Here is a 19,669-nt window from a genome sequence, read left to right on the forward strand (position 1 = left end):
TGACGGTGGGAGGAGCGGGTCAGGGCTCTTGTCTCTCAGATTGGTACAGGATCCTCGAAAGATCCTCAGAGGCAGGGAGAGGAAAGATCGCACCCATCAGACAGATGCAGAAGCTGAGGCTGATGGAGGCAAGGTGAGCTACCCAAGGTCGCAAAACCTGTAAATAGCAGAGCCCAGAATTCAAGCCAGGTCCCCAGCCAGGCTCTTGCTGAGCACCAACTGCATGCAGGGCCACCTGAAGGGTGAGGCACTCTGATAAATATGGGGTTTCAAAGTGTGTTGGCACTTGGTGCTACTTTCCGAGGCACAGTAAGGTAAAGGCTCTGAGACGTGGGTGAGGTCCGGCACGTGCACAAAGCGGAAAGAGGGATAGACTGGAGGTGGGGGAGTGGGTAAGGAGGTGAGAGGAACGAAGGGATAGGTTCATAGAAGGGATCTTGAAAGGTTGTTTGGAGCTCTGTCAGGGCAAGGAAAGCAGTTCAGGGAGCGACAGCAAGTGCAAAGGCCCAGGAGTGAGTAAGCACTGACTCGTGGCTGGAGCTAAAACTCTAAATGCCACGCACACCCTCGCCCCTACACTGCCCTGCCCTCAGACCTGGCCCTCCTGTGTGAACTCCATCCTTCCGGCGTAGTTCAGGCCATCACCTGGGATCCCAGCCAGCATCCTTACTGCCTCTTCACACCCTCTACCTCTAAGATGTAAGAATCCAGTCACTTCTCACCCCCAACTACTGCCCATCCCTCTGGTCCCAGCCCCATCCTCTCTGTCTCCCTGACGGTCTCCGCTTCGACCCCTGCCCCCTGAAGTCTCTTTTCAACCCAAATGCTAGGTGAGACTATGTCACTGCTCTGCTCAGGACCCTGGAAGGACACCCTGTTTTATCAGAGTGAAAGCCAGGGGCCTCAAAACAGCCTACCAGGCCCTAGGTAATTTGCCCTTGCCGCCCACCCCAGCTCCCCTCTCATCCTACTCCAGCCCTCTGGCTCCGGGCTCTTCTCAGAACACAAGGCACCCCGCAGCCTTTGCACCTGCTGTTCCTTCTGCTTGGGAGACTCTTCCTTCAGATATTTGCCTGCCCGCCCCCCCCCCTCCTTTAGGCTGTTGTTGTGGAATGTTCTCTTCAGGCTGAGGAGTCCCTGCTGTGACTCCTAGAACAGCAGCACACCCTCCCCACCAGTGTTCACTGCCCTTTCCCGAGTGACTTTTCTCCGTAGTGTGTGTCCCCACCTATTGTGCTACATACATTAATTATCTATCTCGTCCCTTGTCTGTCTGCTACTGCTGCAGGCTGTGGACTTTGTTTTGTTCATGGTCGTAAGCCCAGGGGCTAGGATGAGTACGCTCCTGATTGATGTTGGGGAGGGGACGGGTGGATAGAACTTCCAGAAGAGAGGGAGGCCAGAGAGGGAAGCACAGGCAGGCTTGCAAGAAACCACTGGCTCTGACTTCATTCTCTGTGATTTTACGTCTCTGAGGCTCAGTTTCCTGGTCTGTTAAGTGGGAACACCACCTGTAGCAGAGCAGCCACGACGATGTGAAACAGTGGCAGAGGCCTGCCCCTCGCCCCAGCATACAGGAGACCCTCAAGGAATGCCACCCTTATGCAGCTGACTGAGCCCCAGGACTTTGAATCCCTGCTTGCTGTGTGACCGGGGGAGGGTTACTTAACCTCTCTGAGCTGCCTTTCTCATCTGTGAATGGGGTGAGGTGGAAATGCAGGATGCAGAACGTAACCGGGCAGAGAACAGACATCTGTGCCACATCAGGAAAGTAAGGCAAGGTAACGAGCTCCCTGTCACAGGGGGTATGGGAGCAGAGGCCCAATCTACACTAGGTGGAAAGGGGTTACTAACAAAATCTGGCAATCCCTGAGCACGAACAGACACCTGCCATTGGGCTAAGATGTGCATTGAGGATTTGAGGCATTAGTACTGTGCCTACAGGGTCACGGTGAGCTCACAAAGCCAGCTGCTCTCTCCTCGTGTGTCCCTCACAACCCAGCTCCTCGGCCGGGGCTGCAGCCTGTCACTCCTGATTCCCATCCTATACCCGAGGAAGCCGCGGTAGAGAGGCAAAGCCACTTGCTCAAGGTCACTCGGCTGATAGTCGTGGAACCCATGTCCAGGTGATCTGAATTCAGAGCCCACATTCCTCTGATCATAGACTCAGGGAGTGACCTCGGGCCAGTCCTGCCCCACCCCCGTCATCTCATCTGTACGACAGTCTCCGGGGCTGACAACCGGCACAATGGGCAGCTGTCTGAGTGCCCCGTCCTGGACACCCCGGCTCACCTCAGGACTGCAGCCCCACCAGCATCACGTGCGGCAGAAGAACCACCAGCCGGGCCCAGGCACCCAGGGAGTCGCGAGAGGTGATCAGATGGGTTTATTCCAAGCCGTCTGTTGCACGGCAATAGGTGACTACAACAGCATTCTGCAACAAAGGGTTGTTGAGTGCCTCCTGTGGACCAGGCGCTGGACTAGCCACCAGAGGCCCAGCCTCTGTCCCCGGCTCCGGAGGCCACGGGGAGCCTTCAAGGTCCCCCCGCTGCGGCCTGAGCCGGGCCGGGGCAGGAGCACCCGGGGCCAGGCACTGTTTGCCCACAGATGCCTTGACCGGCACCAACGATGCTCTCGTAGCTGGGCGGCGGGGGGCACTGGGCCCCCAGCAGGGCATCCCCCGAGGCTCTGTCCTCCAGGCCTTCCTCCACGGGCTGCGCAGGTGGTGTCGGGGGTCCCGCAGCCAGCGGGCAGCACACGGCCTCCTCGTAGGTGGGGACGGCAGCCACCTTTGGGACCCTACAGGAGAAGAAGAGCGGCTGCGGCCAGGGCAAGGGCGAGACCCACCGCGTGCCAGGGAAGGAGCCAGGAAGGCTGAGGCCGGAGAAGACTTCGGGCCCTGGTCCCAACCCTGTGCCCACTCCCCAGCGCCCCGGGTGCACGGCTGAAGCTGGTGCGAGCGGGCTCTGCCGAGCCCAGCCTCCCTCTCTCCCCTCCCCGCCCCACCTGGTTAGCTGTCCACACACGCTGGCGCTGGCTCGTCACGCCGCCTCAGTTGTCCCCGCAGGGGAAGTCCATCCCCCCCCACCGCTGGCCAGTCCCCACTTGTCCTCTGAGACTCCTCTGCTGCGCTTTCTTGACTGGTGCCTCCCCCCAGCGAAGCTCTCACTCCCTGCTCTGGGCTCCCAAGAGCACTGCCCCCCCGCCTCGCTGTCACTGCATTGACCCCCACCAGGTGCCCTCGGTGGGTCGTCCCTTAGGACGAGGTTGGACTTTGAGCATCCAGGGGCTGAGGGCACATCGCCTGGGGACATTTGCAGAAAGACAGAGTGATGGTTCATAGGCAGAAAGACCTCCAGCTTACTGTAATATCCCTCACAAGATCCAGCGTGGTGGCTGCTCAAGGCACGATGGGAGACATCAACCCTCCTGCCCATCTAGACGTTTGAGGCCCCATATGGTAAGTCTGCCAAGTGATTACCTCTGCTTGCATACCTCCAGAGTTGGAGAGCTCACTACCTACTGGGTCAACCACATCTATCTGTAAACAGCCTGACTTTCCTGTGACTCGCCCTCCCTCCAACAAATGAACTACCCTGCAGGGACTTAAGGCAGAGACCGGGGCCCGTGAGGCCTCTCAGACCAGGCCTCACAGGCTAGATTCTAAAAACAGGTTACCTGTACCCCAGCCACAATGCTGATGGCAATGAGGCCGGCCCTCAGTCCTCTCAGAACCCCAGTGGGTCACCTCTGGGGAGGTAATGCTTCTTTCCTTGCCAGGACCCCGGTGGGTGGGAGTGTCACTGACCCTATGTCTGGGCTGTTTCTGCTTTGGAGACGCTGCTGCCAGATACCGGGGTGACCACGTGACCCTGAAGGTGGCTTCCACACCAAGTAGTTTGAGGGCTGGCTAGGAGTCTGGGCACTGGCTAGTTCAACTCTCCACTCTGCCACATTCTTGGTGGAAGATCATGGGCTCAGTAACTCCATTATTCTGAGCCTCAGTTTCCCCATCTATAAAATGAGGACAATAATAGCACCTATGTCACCAGGGCTATGTGAAGATTAGTTGAGATAATATAGGGAAGGAGCACTTAGCACATACTCCATAAACAGGAACCAATAACAAAATCTCAAAAGTCTCTATGCGGAAGGGGTGTGTGGAACAAAGCTTATCACAGATCTCCTGCCATACAGGCTCCAAGAAGCTGTTGCTTGCCCAAGGTCATCAGTCTGGAGCCGTGGGGAAACCCGTCAATCCGCACCAGGGGGTCTGCAGGTCTAGACAGGGGAGGGGCTGATGGCAGGAGGCTGGCCCTGGGAGTCAGAAGAGGTGGTGGAGGGAACTTCACTCTCCAGGCTGGTGGGGGCCCTGATGGGCACCTGCTGCTGCCCCTCGCGTGAGCTCCCATCCCCCGCCGGGGACAAGGCCCTTCTCTGGACAATATGTCTTCTTAGGCCGAGACAATCACAGCCCTCAGAGTGACCCACTAGGGCGGTGGGCTTGCTGCTCCAGTCACAGGGTCATGGAACAGGCCTGTGGGGAGCCTAGGGCTGACCCTCAGCCTGTGTGCCAGCCTGATGGAGGGCACCAGCCAGGAGCCAAATGTGGGCCCCCTGCCCAGTGCTATTGCATGCTCCTCTCACAGACCCTCCTCCTCTGCAAGAGACCCAGGAGCCCTGCAGGTGAGGAAGCTGAAGAGGGGTGTCATTCTCTGAGCTCCCAGGATCCTTTGCATGTGACTGCAGGCAAAGAACATTGCTTCTGGAGGAAAGCAAGCTAGATTCTGTTGTCATCTATTGTGGTGTGACCTAGGCCACGTTCACATGGCCTCTCTGAGCCTCTTTCTCCTCATCTGTAAAACAGGGGTAACGATCCCCTTTTATGGATTCTGGGAGGGGGAAAAATGGAAAAAGCTCTAAATACTCAGAAAAATGTGGGTAATACAGCTTCTGGAGTCCTATGTCTCCTGCCCAGCTCTCTCTCCTCCCAGCCACACTCCTGCTTCACTCTCTTCTCCAAGCCCTGCAGATGTGAGATAGATTTGGGGTATGCCTGGGGAGTCCAGTCAGTTAAGGGTCCTGGGACGGAGCCTGCTTTTCTCTCTGCCTCTGCCACTCTGCCTCTCTGCCACTCCCCCTGCTTGTGCTCTCCCTTTCTCTCTTTCTCTGACAATTAAATAAATAAATAAAATCTTAAAAAAAAAAAAAAAAAGATTTGGAGTATGCCTGGGATGGCCCATGCAGGCAACAGCTGGCAGGGCAAGGCACACATACAGGTAAGCTCACCCCATAGCAGGAAGTTTGCTTAGAGGGCAGATGTGGAGTGGCCCTCATGCCACCTGCTGCTGCCTTAGGAGCTAGCAGGGCCCAGCCAGCCCCAAGTCCCATACCCATGGTCTGGAAATTGGGGAGCTTGAGGCCCCATGCAGGGCGGCCAGATCACACACACTTCCGGACGGAGGCTCCGTTCACAGTGTATTCTGGATACTGCACCCTGCAAGTGTGTGAGAGGGGCCTGCCCCCATGGTCCCCAGGTGCAGCAAGTTTCACTGAGGCTGGGCCTTGTCCCACTCTCTGGAGCCCTGTGGGGGCAGGAGACCCGTACCTGGCGTTGCCTCTTCCACCCTTCAGCTGAGTCAGGCAACCACAGGAGGGAGAGGGAAAGGGATGTGGATGAAATACTATTTGCCCAATGTGTAAATTCCCTAATCTGTGTCATGTTTGTGACAAGCCAGGGGGCCTGGCTCTCAGCCATTGTACAGATAGGTAAAGGTCACACGTCAGCTAAGCAACAAAGCCCCAGACCCCTCTGATTGCAAAGTTCAAGCCAACTGTACCTATCACCTGTCTTCCTACCCCAGGCCCTCCTCTCTCCACACCTGAGCTCTGTCATCTGTAAAATGGGTCTAATCCTCAGGCTTACCTCGTATGGTTGAGGCTCACACGGTTAGTGGGCGCCAGAGCGCACTGCAAGCCGCAAAGCACAGTCTCACACACAGCAGCAGAGCTAAGTGTGCGTGAACCTTGCAGTGCATCTACTTCCCCATCTATCAACTCATCCGAGCCTCTCGGCAATCACAGGGGAAAGTTCTGTCAGGGTCAGACGACAGATGAAGAATTAGGCATGGTTCAGGGAGTCCCAAGTAACACGCTCAAGGACACACGGCTTATAAAAGGAAGAGCGGACGCTGAAACCCTCATGTCTGAGTAGACCGAGGCTGTTTCTGCTGTGCTCGCTGAGGGTGGGGGCCCTGGGAGGCCTGCCGTCCACACCAGCACAGTGGCCTCCCCATGGGGGACAGAGGCTCCCGAGCAGCAGGGCCCGGTGAGGTCAGCTTCAGGGACCGGAGAGTCATCGATAAAAGCAGCCTCCTGACACCCAGCCTTCCTAGTTCTGAACCTAAGGCTTGGGTCTCTGAAGCTGGTGGGCCATGAGCACCCTCCGAGCTGGGCTTCCTCCTGCCCCTGCTGGAGATGAAGACCAACTGGCCCCACCTGACACACACTACGATGGCCCCAACACTGTTGAGTCAACACGGCTGTGTGTACAGACAACACCCTCCCCGAGCAGTCAGCCCAGGCGGGGCGAGGAGAGACAGCTTGCCGTCCAGAGCACCCTGAGGGTTGGCCTGGTTCCAGTCAACCACCGACTTGCTGTGTGACCAGGTAGGTCCTGGGGCTCTCTGAGGCCCAGGCTTTTCATCTGAGAAGGGAGAGGATTGGCTGGAGAGTCCCCAAGGCCCTGCCCTGTCCTCTCACAGTTGGGTCAAACCAAGGCCAGACCATTGTACTACATGGCCCCTCGTGAATACTCTATTGTCTCTGACTTCAGGGAGTTACAGGCCACATTCTTGAACTCAGAATACATTCTCCCCCTCACTAAGGGGTCAAGGGTGTCCAGGTCCCAGGCCAGCTCATAAAGCCTTGGCTTAGCCCCTCATACACCAAAATCCAGTGCTTACAGGCTGGGCTGGGAGCATGCAAGCTCGGCAGCCAGCAGGCTCAGCCACTTTCCGGCTGGATACTCCTCACCCTCTTCTTCTAGAAACAGCAACAGTAATTGTTACGTTGTAGGCAGACAGGACTGGAGATGGATGCAGGCCAGGGAGATGGGCACATCCCATACCTGACTGAATGAATAAATACGTAACAAGTACACATGTAACGCAGGCATTCTCCACAGGGCAAAAAGTGGGTTCTTGGTATCTTGGTGATCCCCTGTTTATGGATATAATACAGATATACATACAGAGCAAACAAATAGTATATCGGTGGTATGAACATTTCATGGAGGTGGGTAGAGGATTAAGGGGAAAAAATGCCTAAAAAAGTTTCCTTAGAGGGAGCGATAATTTTTCAAAGGTTGAGAAATATGGTCTTAATGCAAGATTTTTTTCTCCACCCCCATCCTGCCCCTGGGGCCTTTGCACAGGCTCTTCTGCCTTCCTAAACTGCCTCTCTCTACCCTATCCACTTGAGGAAAAGTCACATTTACTGTGTGCCAGGCGCTGGGCTAAGTCCTACACATGCGTGTCCCCTGAGCTAGGGAGCAGTGAGAGCAGACTCTGGGTTCAGGTCCTGACTGAGGGGCGCTAGCTGGGTATGCTTGGGCGAGTTATCCCATGACTTGGGGCTTCAGCGGTCTCCTCTATAAATGGAATACAGTACCCACTTAAGAGAACTGCTGTAAAAACAAAATGAATAAATATATAAAAAGCACTTAGAACAGCATCGGGCACGGGGTGAATACAGGTGTTTGCTGTGACTGTGCTGTACTTACTTTAGGTGACGGTGGCATCCCTTTAGATGAGGGTGGCACCCCCTTTAGATGAGGCTCAGCAGGGTGGCATCATCTACTTTCTTACTTGATAGTTAGTGACAGAACCAGGAAAGGATCCCAGGAGGTTTGATTCCTGTGCCTGGGCTTTTTACCCCTATGCTCTTCTGCCCCATACTATGCTGAGCTCAATTGCCACCTCCTCCAGGAAACCTTCCTGGATTTCTCCTCATCTCCATAGGACCGTATCTGCCCCTCTCTGACAGCTCTAACTACCTTGATTTGTCAAAGTCTGTTAAAGGCTTTAAAATCCTCCAAGACTGGGGTGCCTGGGTGGCTCAGTAGGTTAAGCATCTGCCTTTGGCTCAGGTCATGATCCTGGGGTCCTGGGATTGAGTCCCGCATCAGGCTCCCTGCTCGGTGTGGAGTCTGTTTCTCCCTCTCCCTCTGCCTGTCATTCTGCCTACTTGTGTGTTTTTTTTCTCTCTGTCAAATAATAAATAAAAATCTTTTTAAAAATGAATAAATAAAGTAATTAATTAATAAAATAAACTCCTCCAAGACTATGCTGATCAGCCTCCAGATCCCCAGAACATAGGCCAGGCCTGGTCTGGAGGAGAAACTCCATGAGAATTTGCTACACAAATGCCCAACAGGTGACAGTGCCTTATTCCCCACCCCACCCATCACCTCCACCTGCCCCGCTGACCTGTAGCTCTCCTTCTCCGAGGGCTCCACAGTGAGATAGTACAGGTCCCTGGAGAGGTGATACGGGTCCCGTCGGGGAGGCCCCCGGGTGCTGACCTTGATGGACCACAGCAGGCCGAGGAGTAGTAGCAGGCCGCCTGCGCCGCAGCAGAAGAAGCTGACCGACCTGAGCAGGGGGTTCGGGGCCTCGGGCATGGGGTGCCCAGTGGGTGCAGCTGGCTGGCCAGGCTGAGTACCTGCATCTCCTTCACTCCACCAAGCAAAGCATAGGGTCCCAGCTACCAGAAGCACCGTGCCGCTGACTGTCATGCAGTAGCGGAGTGTGGAGGCTGCTCGGCTCACATCACACATCTGAACACAGAAAAGGGCAGAGAGGAATAAAATGGGCCATGAGAGAGGCCTGCTGGGGGACTGGAGACCCTGTGTGGAGTCCTCCCTAGAGATCACTGTGTAACCTGGACAGGTCATGTGGCTCCTCTGTGCCTCAGTTCTTCTCATCTGTAAAATGGAGATGATATTCCCAAGTTGGCAGGGCTGTTTCAGAGGTCACAGAGAACGTGTCCCAGGTTCTGAGCACCACGGGTGGGACCCAGCAGGAGCTCAGTTAGTGTGGTTCTGCTCACTCCCGGCTCCCCAGGCCTCACAGGTCCCATCAGCCTGGTGGGTAGGACTCCCTGTGCACCCCACTCCCCACCCCAGCCCCATCTACTATAGGCCAGGAGGGAAGGGTGGAACACTTCCTGGGCCCACCGGGCCTCCAGGGGTGGGACTTGCGGGTTATGCAGTGCCTCACGTCCCTGTCACAATCCCGAGAGGTCACAATCCCAAGAGGTCGATACTTCCTCCAACCAGCAGAGGTAACCACAGACCCAAGGCAGGTAAAGGAGCAAGAGTGAAAGGGGGCACTGAGGAGCCCCACGCTCAAATCCACGACATGAAGCCCCTCTGTGCAAAAAGATGACCTCTATGGCCTTATTTGTAATGGTCCTACTTTGGAGAAAGCCTCAATGCCCAACTACAGGGAACTGGTGAGTAAACCATGGCACACCCTCCGGATGGAACATTATTAACCCGTTTGAGAAAACAAGCTTGGCACCAAAGTTTAACAACTACAGGGGGACATGCATGTATCTTCCTTTTTTCAGCTTAGTGTGGCAAATGCTGCTTAGTGTATTATCTCCATCAGGTCAAGAAAAAATGCACAGAGAAAACAAAAACTGGGAAAAAATTTGGCCCCAGATCATGCAGACAGGAAGGGATTAAACCCACATCCATGTCATCCTCAAAGCCAACCTCTAGGCCATTGTACACGTTGTTCTCTCTGTCTGGTCACTTGCCATCATCTCCCTTCAAAGACTCAGCTTGGCCCTCACCCAAGAAGCCTTCACTTACACACCATGTCCCCGGGGCCTCCTTGGATCACAGCATTTCTGTGTGTTTAACTTCTCCTCTGCTTGTCCTCCCCACCAGACAGTGAGCACCCTGAGGACAGGGTCCATACTGGCCCCACTCACGGCTAGATCCCCCAGGTGCCTAGCACACAGTAGCTGCTCAATACACATTTGTGGGAGAATTTCTCCCTGCCCTTAAATGAGGGAAAGAGGTACTGAGTAAACACCTGCTATGTGCAAAGCCTCCCTCCCAGCTGAGAGGAGCTAGGAGAAAGGAGGGAACACAGGATTCCAGCCATGAAGTGGAGGCCTGGCTCTGGTCCCTCACTCTGCAGCTCTGGGGTAACCTTACCAACTGCCCCGGGCCTGTTCCCTTATCCTTATAAAGGGCAGGTTCTTTAACAGGCCTTTAGAAGTTAAAGAGACACAGTGTCCTCTTCCAAAATCTGAGTCAGTGAAAAGCAGGGGCTGGGGAACTCAGAGACTCTAGACTTCTGTGATCAACAATGTCTTCCAAATAGGGGCTCACCCAGCCAAGCGTGCTGTGTCCAAATGATGCCCTGCTGTGCAGCCATTCAAAGGCGTGCTCCTAGGGAAGCTGAGGGCCATGGTAAAATGTTCAAGATCTAGTAGGTGAATGGGCACCTGGGCGGCTCAGTCAGTTAAGAGGCTGGCTCTTGGTTTTGGCTAAAGTAATGATCTCAGGGTCTTAGGATCGAGCTCCGCATCAGGCTCTGCACTTAGCGGGGAATCTGCTTAAGATTCTCTCTCCTTCTTCCCCTATTCCTACCCCCACTCATGCTCTCTCTCTCTCTCTCTCAAATAAATAAATAAATCTTTAAAAGAAAGATCTAGTAGGTGAAGCTTTAGACTTCAAATATGTTCCCAAATGTGTTTAAAAACACATGTGTACACGTGAGAAAAAAAAGAATGTATACATGTAACAGAGGTGCTCTAGGAGTGGACCCCAAATCTTTCTGAGCCCCCAGACCACCAGAAGCAAATAGACAAGTGTCATGCATAAATTACCTGCTGTTGTCTTCCTGTCGGTCTGGCTGTGGGGCAAGTGCCTCCTGTCTCTCGCTCAAGGCCTTTGTGTGAAGGGAGGAAAAGAACCTGACTACTCCTCCTCCAAAGTGAGACGACAGCTAGGAGAGGCTGTCAAGAGCTGCAGAAATCAGCTTGGAAAAACAATTTAAAAACCCACAGCAAATCAATAAGTTAATAACCCCTCGCCTCTGTATCCCAGCACCTCTGTACACTCCCCACGGAGGTGGGTACTCAGGGCAGGGAAAGAAATTCCTGTTTTGCAAGCGAAGAGACCTAGCTCAAAAAGGTGAAGGGCTTTGCTGGAAGCCAGAAACTGCTGTGCTTCTCAACACTTGAGGAACTTGCTCCTGCAAAAGGTAACTTAAGAGGCTCTTAAACGTCTATAAAAGCAATAGTTGCCCCTTGTGAGAAAACTGCAGAAGAGTATAAAAACGCAAAATATGAATCATCATTAATCCTGCCCCTCAGAGGCACTTGATGGGATGAGCACTGGGTGTTATGCTATATGTTGGCAAACTGAACTCCAATACAAAAAAATGAAGTAAAAAAATTAATCCTGCCCCTCAGAGATGAAGATGATCTGCATGTGGGATGTTCCCTTTCCATTTCTCCCTCAGCCTACATCCATGATGATGGCGGAAGCAGACATGTACTGGGCATTTACATGGGCTGGGAAGCACACAGGGCTTTACAGGTGTCCCCTGACTTAATCCTCACAACAGCACCATGGAGCTTCGAAGGTGACAGCTTGCCTGAGGTCAGTGCTAAATTTGAATCCAGTCCTGGGGTCTGGGGACCTCATCCTGGGGGACCTTCTGTCCCCATCCAGGGCCTTAATTTCATAGCTCCCCCTTCAAGACCCAGTCCAAACACCAACCACCTCCTCCCAGCTACCCCCAGCTCCCACCCACCAGATAAAGCTCTTCTCTGCGCCAGATTGATCACTCTAACTATGGCCATTCTATTAGCTCTGTGACCTTGACGCTGCTCGGCATCCCCGAGCTCAAATTCTGCGTCCCAGGGAAGGGCAAGTTGTAAAGATGAAGCGACAAGATGGCCAGCTGTCGGCAAAGCTTGGTGCCACAGACAGAGCCGGACAAGAGCGGACACTGGCTCTAACACTGGGCAATTTACCTGGCTTCCCCTTGCCTCCGCATCCTCTTCTGTAAGGCGGGGGTGCTCACACCGCCCGCGCAACCAGCAAGAGGACTCCAGGGGCCACTCTTCTGTAGGAGCTAAGCCGCCCGACCAGGAAGTGGCCAAACCATCCCAATCAAGTGCGAGTAAGCTGAGGCCTGACCGCCAAGCCCGAGGCCACCGGCTTGTTGGAACTCAGGAAGGGGCCCGGGTGTCCCCTCCGCACCGCCTAGCCACGTAGTCAAGGTGAAGAGAAGCGGTTGGGGCTGGGGCCGCGCTAGGAGGAGCCTAGATGCTCCGGAAGGAGGGAAAGAGGTAAGCAGCCCGCACCCACCTCGGAGCAGGCCGGCGGGCGCGGGGGCGCGGGGGGCGCGGGGCGCAGGGCGGCGGCGCGGTCCGGCTCGGCTGCCCCAGGGACCCCCGCCCTCGCGCCCTGCACGCTCCCAGGTCCTGGTCCCGGGCTGTCCGGGGCCTCGGCTCCCGCCCAGAGGAGCGAGGTCGGATGCACCCGCGCGCCGGGGCTGCGATCCCCGCGGGGCCCTGCGAGCTCGGGGCGCCGGGGGCCGAGGGGCGTGCGGAGCCCGCCTCCCCCGCTTCTGCTCGGGCCGGGGTCGCCGTCCGCCCCGCCCCGCCTCGCCTCGCCCGGATCCCGGACCGGGCCGGTCTGTCGGGCGGAGACGCCCGGGGCCTGGGTGGGGCGCCCCAGGTGCCGCCCGCCCCGCCCCGCCCCGCCCCGCCCGCCCTCAAGGCGGCAGCGCCAGCGGGAGGGCGGGGCCGAGGGTTCCCGGCCCGGAGCGGCGGGGCCCGCGGTGGGTGGCGGCGACGTCCCGCCCGCAGCCCTAGGGGCAGGCTGGAGCCCAGCCGACGCCGACGCCGGCCCGCCCCCTCCCAGAGCCCCGATGCTCCTCCGAGGGGCCCTATGCGTGCTGAGCCCACGCCTCCTCGCTCTCGTCCCACAGCAAGAGAAACGGAGGCCCAAAGAGGGTTTGCCGAGTACTCCCTGGGACTAACTGGCTTTGGCTTCTCAGAGGACCCCTCTTAGAGCAAGCCCTGCCTGCAGGACCTCACGTTCAGCGCTTCCCCCCAGCCCCTATAGGAGGCCGCAGCCCCAGCCCCGAGAGGCTGGCAACAGGGGGCTTGGGAGCAGGGACCCCATCTACTGTGTCACCTAAGCTCTCTGAACCTTCTTCCTCCTGTGTCCAAGGAGGGCTGATGATTCCAAGTCACAGGTCTTCTGAGACTGAATGAGTTCAGCTGTGCAGGTTAAGTGCGAGGCCATTTAACAACTGCAGGTTAAAGGCAGTTTGGGGTGGGGGAACAGGTGATTTAGGAGTCTGCAGGGAGGGTGAGCGGTGTGTGAGTGGCCAAGTCTTCTGTGGGAGGACTCCTGAGCTGTCCTGGGTGTGTGTGGGGGGTGGGGGGGATGGGGAGCAGCATCCAGGCTGAAGGAGCAGCCTGTGCAAGCCAGGTCGAAAACACAGGCTGCTTAAACCTTCACAAAATTCAGGCAGGTCAAAAGGAGCCAGTTCCTGGACTAGCTAGGCTCTGGGTTTTGTTTCTGTCTTTTCCTGCTGCTCCAACAAGCCAGGAGACTGGGCCAGACTCCCCTTCAACCACAGCTAAGGCTTCCCACTGAGCTGGTGGTGACCAACTGTCCTCCCAGCCCAGGGACACAGAAGGTCAGAGCAGCCTGTCCAGTTGAGATCTAAAGCTCCGAGAGAGGAAGCACTGCCTCAGAGTCACAGAGCAGATCTGTGGCAGGGGCCAGCCCCCAATTCCTAAACTGTCACCAAGGAAATAAGCCATCCATGAGCATTAGTGCTCTCTGAGCACAGACCCTCTGACGAGTGGGGTCCTTTTCATCTTGGCTACACATGAGTCTCAGATAACCAAAGCTCAGAGAAGCTCGCATAAACACGGAGTTCAGAATCTCTGAGCTGAGACAAGAAGCAGGGAGACCTCAAACCAGGACCTTCTTCAGCTTTGCTGTTCTGTCTGGAGGTGGGGACAAGCCCATGGGGACCAGAGGCCACCAGCAGGCCTCTTGGTGCCCTCGTGGACTTGCTTAGGGGGAGAGATAAGAGTGGAAACCTGAGGCCAGAAAACTGCCAGCCCTACTCACTGCTGCAGAGGCAGGCACCCATGCAGGGCACAGGCCTCTCACTGATCAGGACCCACCTACTCCGCCGTCCCTTGGCCTCTAGGCCTGGAGGTGAGTCACAGGCTGGTGAGGCGGAGGTCCCTGCCTGGGCACACCTGCTTTCAACTGAGTCCCGGGGCCCAGGCTGGACACCAGGCTTACAACTGAGTCCCGGGGCCCAGGCTGGACACCAGGCCTTGGAGTTGGACAGGTTGTGGCTTTTGTCCCAACTCAGCCACCCCCAGGTGGGAAGACCTTGGCCACATCCTTCTCTTGAAGCTGCTGTTCCTTTCTCTATGAAGTGGAGAGCACGGCACCTGCTTTCCGAGGTGGCTATGAGGGTTAATGAAGATCTTACCCCTAAGAAGCTGGCCCAGGTGCAAGCTTGTGTGGCATCATGGCTCTATTTGTGAATCTCCTCTAGTTGATGGTGACCTCCCTGAGGGCAAGGACCAGACACGGCTTGGCTTAGGACCCAGCAGGGGCTGGGACCAGATGCTGATAGGAACCCAGGGATCTGACCTAGGTCTGCCTTCGTCTTCCTCTTCTTCACGTTTGGGAATTCTGGTCCCAGCCCCCATGGGTCCTAAGTCAAGCCATGTCTGGTCCTTCAACCAGCCAGGGCACCATGGTGGGTCCTGCAGTCTTGGCTGGCTCGTAGACCCTTCCTGAACCTCTCACTTTCCTGGGCACCAGCTGGGCAAACTCACAGGAGAAAATCCATCACCAGCTGCCTCAAAGGGGTGGAGAAGCAGGCTACCACTTGTACCCACTTATTACCTGTCACCAACCATCTGCTTTTCTCATTTTTTTTTCTTTTTCAGTTTTTATTTACTTATTCACGAGAGACAGAAAGAGAGGCAGAGACACAGGCAGAGGGAGAAGCAGGTTCCCTGCAGGGAGCCCAATGTGGGACTCGATCTCAGGACCCCGGGATCACGACCTGAGCCGAAGGCAGATGCTCGACCACTGAGCCACCTAGGCGCCTCTGCTTTTCCCATTTAGCTGTCACCTGAGCTAAGTCTTTAAGGCTGAGTGAGAATGCCTTGCCCAGGATTACATAGCTAGTAAGTGCAGGAGAGAGGGGTGGGGAGAGGATGTGCCAAAACGCACATAGGTCTGAATCTTCCAGACCCATATGCGCTTTTCCATCTTGGTCATATCATCTCCTCCTCAGTTCTACCCAGGACTGCGGCTCCCACCTCTCCCTGGCCTCCCTCTCTCCAGACTGTCTCCCCTTCATGCTGCAGTAGCCTGAGCTTCCAGACTAGCACCCCAGTCCCTCACCCACCTAAGACTCTCAGTGCTCCCCATTCACCCCAGAATAAGGATCCTGGCTGCTAAGTATCCACCTCTTAACTTCATTTCCTTTGCTCCCCTCAAGCCACTCCTGAACTCACGATCCAGTGTGTTCCAAGCACAGTGCCACCTCTTCGCTTCACCTGGTGAACTCACACACTTCTCTTAAGACTCAGGTCACAGGTCACCTTCTCTGGGGTGACTCTTCCTCAGTGTCCCAAAGCAGAACTAGTCCCTCTCCCAAGCTCCCACAGGACTTTACAGACTCACCCATCATAGTCCCGAGCACGCCAACACAAATAAAACCACATGCCTTCCCTTCTTCTTTTCCAATAAAAAGAAGTAGCTGGACATTGCAGGGAATTTAATTTTTTTTTTTTTATGATAGTCACACAGAGAGAGAGAGGGGGGCAGAGACATAGGCAGAGGGAGAAGCAGGCTCCATGCACCGGGAGCCTGACATGGGATTCGATCCCAGGTCTCCAGGATCGTGCCCTGAGCCAAAGGCAGGCACTAAACCACTGCGCCACCCAGGGATCCCCATTGCAGGGAATTTAGAGTATATCGATAAGCTAAAAGAAATCAGAATATCCCCCTTCACAGATCAGAAAAGTCTCCAGCCCTATGGAAGAAGAAAAACATTTCCCTGAGTACAGCCTCGTCTGTGCAGCTCTGCCCACTTCCTCACCCCTCCCCTCCCACTCCCACCTTTGCAAGCAGGTTGCTTTGGAATCCATGGTCCCAGGTCACATTTGGAGAAGCAATAAGAACTAAGCAGTGGAATCAGACAGGCTTCTTAGAGTCGTTATGAGGATTGCATTAATTATTATATAGTGTGCTTAGCAGTAGGGTGTGGCTCATAGTAAGTGTTAGTAATATTGGCTCTTATTATTATTACTTTATCTGTAAATAAGAAGCCATGAGAGAGTCCATGATCTTCTTGGAAGAGCATCCTCCATCCCTCCTCCACCTCCCGCTTCTAGGACAGAAGTCCAGTATCCCTTTCCAAGACCACCACCTAGAGACAAACAGCCACTGTAACATTTTGACACAACTCTTTTCCAAAAGGGCACATTTGACAAAAATCTGACCATGCATGGCACACCATTGTAATTTTTATTTAACACGATCTGTCATGGATATTTTTCCATATCTCACTGCATTCTGATTATTTTCTTACATATCCAGCTCACCTACTGGCAGCATCTTGTGGGCAGGTGTGGACATCTCATGCCCTGTACCCACTCTCCCACTTCGGTGCCATCTCAAGGCTGGCACACCATAACCCTGCTGGGAACGTAGGTCATGAACAGCTTGGGATGCGCAATGGTGGGTTCTGTTCACTGCCTAGGAGCACAGATCATTTCTATAGGGAGGGAGAAGACTCAGGGGAGACGGGAACATCCCAGGTTTGGCCAGCAGTGCAGCTACAGCCAGTCAAGGCCAAGGAGTGGGAGCATCTTTAAAGAAGCACATTCTGAGCACATTCCTTAATGTCAAATAGCAACAGGATTCTGAGGTTTGGCTTCATGAAAGAGGGGGTTTAGCCCAGTGTTCTCAACTCAGGGCGATTTTGCTCGCTCTCATCTCTCAGAGGACATCTGGCAATGTATAGAGATATTTTTGGTTTCACAACTGTGGTGGGCCAGGGAATGCTGCCGGCATCTAGTGCATAGAGGCCCAGGGATGCTGCTAAACATCCTGCGGTGCCCCCACAACAAGCAATTATCTATCCCAGGTGTCGAGTGCCAAGAAACCCTGGTTGAGACCGTCTAAATTAGGCCTTGGAGACTGCCTCGTTCAAAGGATTTCAGACAATGTTGCCAGATAGAAGGAAAAATAAATAAATGTGAATATGTAATATAAAGAAATATAAGGGAGAATAAGCCTGAGATTCCAGAAAGTCAGCCCTCTTTTTCTTCGTGTCTTATAAGGTCTCTGCAATTCTTTTTTTTTTAATAATAAATTTATTTTTTATTGGTGTTCAAGGTCTCTGCAATTCTAACATGTAAACTTCTAAAGCAAACTTCGCAGAGCAGGAAAGAGGGGAGCAGGCAGGGACCCTGGCCCCATTCTCAGCCACTCAGAGCAGATGCCCTTCGTGTCAGTTTTTGCTACTAGGGTTCTGAGTCCATTTTTCTTTGGGGGGACAAACCCTGGCGGTGGGAGATGGGTGGAGAAAAGGTTTGAAAGCCACCGATCTGCTTTGATTGTTGTTTTATAGGCCCAGAAAAGGAAAGTGAGTTTCCTGAAGTCACACAGCAAATCTGAAGTACAACAGGAAGCCAGGCACAGACTCCTTATGCCCGCAGCCTCTTTTACCAGTCTCTTAGCCACTATATAGAATCACTGAGGCCTTGGGCTAGGAATCAGGCACTTGGGGTGGGGGACAGGAGTTGGCAAACGATGTCCCACAGATCTGGCTGACTGCCTGTTTTTGTATGGCCTAGAATTAAGAATGGTTTTTATAGTTTTTAATGGTTGGAAAAAATCCAAAGAAAAATATTTCATGATCCCTGAAAAGTTTACGACATTTACATTTTATTTTATTTTTAAGATTTTATTTATTTATTCATAAGAGAATAAGAGAGAGAGGCAGAGACACAGGCAGAGGGAGAAGCAGGCTCCCTGTGGGACTCGATCCCAGGACACCAGGATCACGCCCTGAGCCTAAGGCAGATGCTCAACCACTGAGCCACTCAGGTGCCCCCGAAATTTACATTTTAATGTCTACAAATAAAGTTTTATTGGAACACAGACATGCTCATTCTTTACATGTTACTTTTGTGCTACAGCGTTAGAAGGAAGTATTGTGACAGAAGCTATATGGCTCCCAAAAGCCTAAAATAGTAACTTCTGGGCCTTTACCAAAAATATTTGCCAGTCCCTGCTCAAGCTTCTAGCTCAGCCCTGCCACTACTGTGCTGTGCAATCCTGGGCAAGTGATAGCACCTCTCTGGGCCTCCTCACTTATAAAATAGCGGTAAAATGTCTCCCCATAGATGGATGTTATAATTGTTTTCTATAGTGGCATGACAAATTACCCCAAACTCACCAATTTAAAATAACAACTATTTGTTATCTCATAGTACCATGGGTCAGAAGACCTGGTGGGTTCAACAGGATTCTCTGCTTCGGGCTTTACAAGACCAAAGTCAGGTCAAGGTGCCGGCTGAGCTGGGCTCCTATCTGGGGCTCTGGGGAAGAATCCCGCTTCCAAGCTCATTCAGGTTGTTGCCAGAATCCTGTTCCTTGTGACTGAGGACCAAGGCCCCATTTTCTCTCTGGTGCTCCCACAGGTCCCTCCCTGTTGGACCCTGCCCCGGGGCTCCCTCCACCCCACCTCACCTGTGGAGAACCTCCCTCAGGCCAAATCTGCCTCACACTTTGAATCTCTTCGACTGCCTTTTCTGCTGTCCTGGAAAAGAACCCAACTTTTGAAGGGCTCCTGTGACTAGGTAAGGCTCACCCATCTCTGTCTTCAGGTCCGGGATTAGTAATCTTTTTTTTTTTTTTTTTTTTAAGATTTTATTTATTTGAGAGAGTGAGAGCAAGAGAAAGCACGTGCATAGGAGCAGGGGGGTTGGGCAGAGGCAGAGGGGAAAGCAGGCTTCCCCTGAGCAGGGAGCCCCATGCGGGGCTCGATCCCAGGACCCCGAGATCATGACCTGAGTCAAAGACAGATGCTTAACCAACTGAGACACCCAGATGCCCCCTGATTATTACTCTTAATCACATCTACAAAATCCCCCTGGCCATGGAACCAGAAGGCGAAGGTCATGAGAGCCATCTGAGAAGGCTGCCCGTCCCAGGTGCTGCGTCAGGGGAGACAGGGCATGTATGTTATAGATGGGAGCCTGCTTCTCCCTCTGCCTACGTCTCTGCCTCTCTCTCTGTGTGTCTCATAAATAAAAAAATACAGTCTTTAAAATAAATAAATAAATAGGGCAGCCCCATTGGCCCAGTGGTTTAGCCCCGCCTTTGGCCCGGGCTGTGATCCTGGGGACCCAGGATCGAGTCCCATGTCAGGCTCCCTGCATGGAGCCTGCTTCTCCCTCTGCCTGTGTCTCCACCTCTCTCTCTCTCTCTGTCTCTGTCTCTCATGAATAAATAAAATCTTTAAAAAAATAAAAAAATAAAAAAACAAACAAACACAGGTCCATC

At 54.0% G+C, this 19,669-nt stretch overlaps 1 protein-coding gene across 8 annotated transcripts; it reads right to left on the reverse strand.

The window, feature by feature from the left end:
• Positions 1 to 2,371: 2,371 nt before the first annotated feature.
• Positions 2,372 to 12,681, reverse strand: TMEM61 (transmembrane protein 61). Of its 8 annotated transcripts, none has more exons than XM_038537429.1 (4): positions 12,401 to 12,681; positions 10,909 to 10,970; positions 8,490 to 8,839; positions 2,372 to 2,799 (listed from the first exon to the last, which is right to left on the reverse strand). In XM_038537429.1, exons 3-4 carry the CDS (start codon positions 8,837 to 8,839, stop codon positions 2,535 to 2,537), a joined length of 615 nt encoding a protein of 204 aa, XP_038393357.1. In that variant the 5' UTR covers positions 10,909 to 10,970; positions 12,401 to 12,681; the 3' UTR covers positions 2,372 to 2,534. The 8 variants fall into 8 exon arrangements, with proteins under 8 accessions (XP_038393357.1, XP_038393361.1, XP_038393356.1 ...); XM_038537433.1 differs by lacking the exons at positions 10,909 to 10,970; positions 12,401 to 12,681 and adding an exon at positions 12,064 to 12,391 and having other exon boundaries at positions 8,490 to 8,625; positions 8,725 to 8,839; XM_038537428.1 differs by lacking the exon at positions 12,401 to 12,681 and adding an exon at positions 12,064 to 12,384.
• Positions 12,682 to 19,669: the final 6,988 nt, after the last annotated feature.

This window comes from Canis lupus, chromosome 5 (assembly GCF_011100685.1).
Source record: "Canis lupus familiaris isolate Mischka breed German Shepherd chromosome 5, alternate assembly UU_Cfam_GSD_1.0, whole genome shotgun sequence".
NCBI classification, from domain to species: domain Eukaryota; kingdom Metazoa; phylum Chordata; class Mammalia; order Carnivora; family Canidae; genus Canis; species Canis lupus.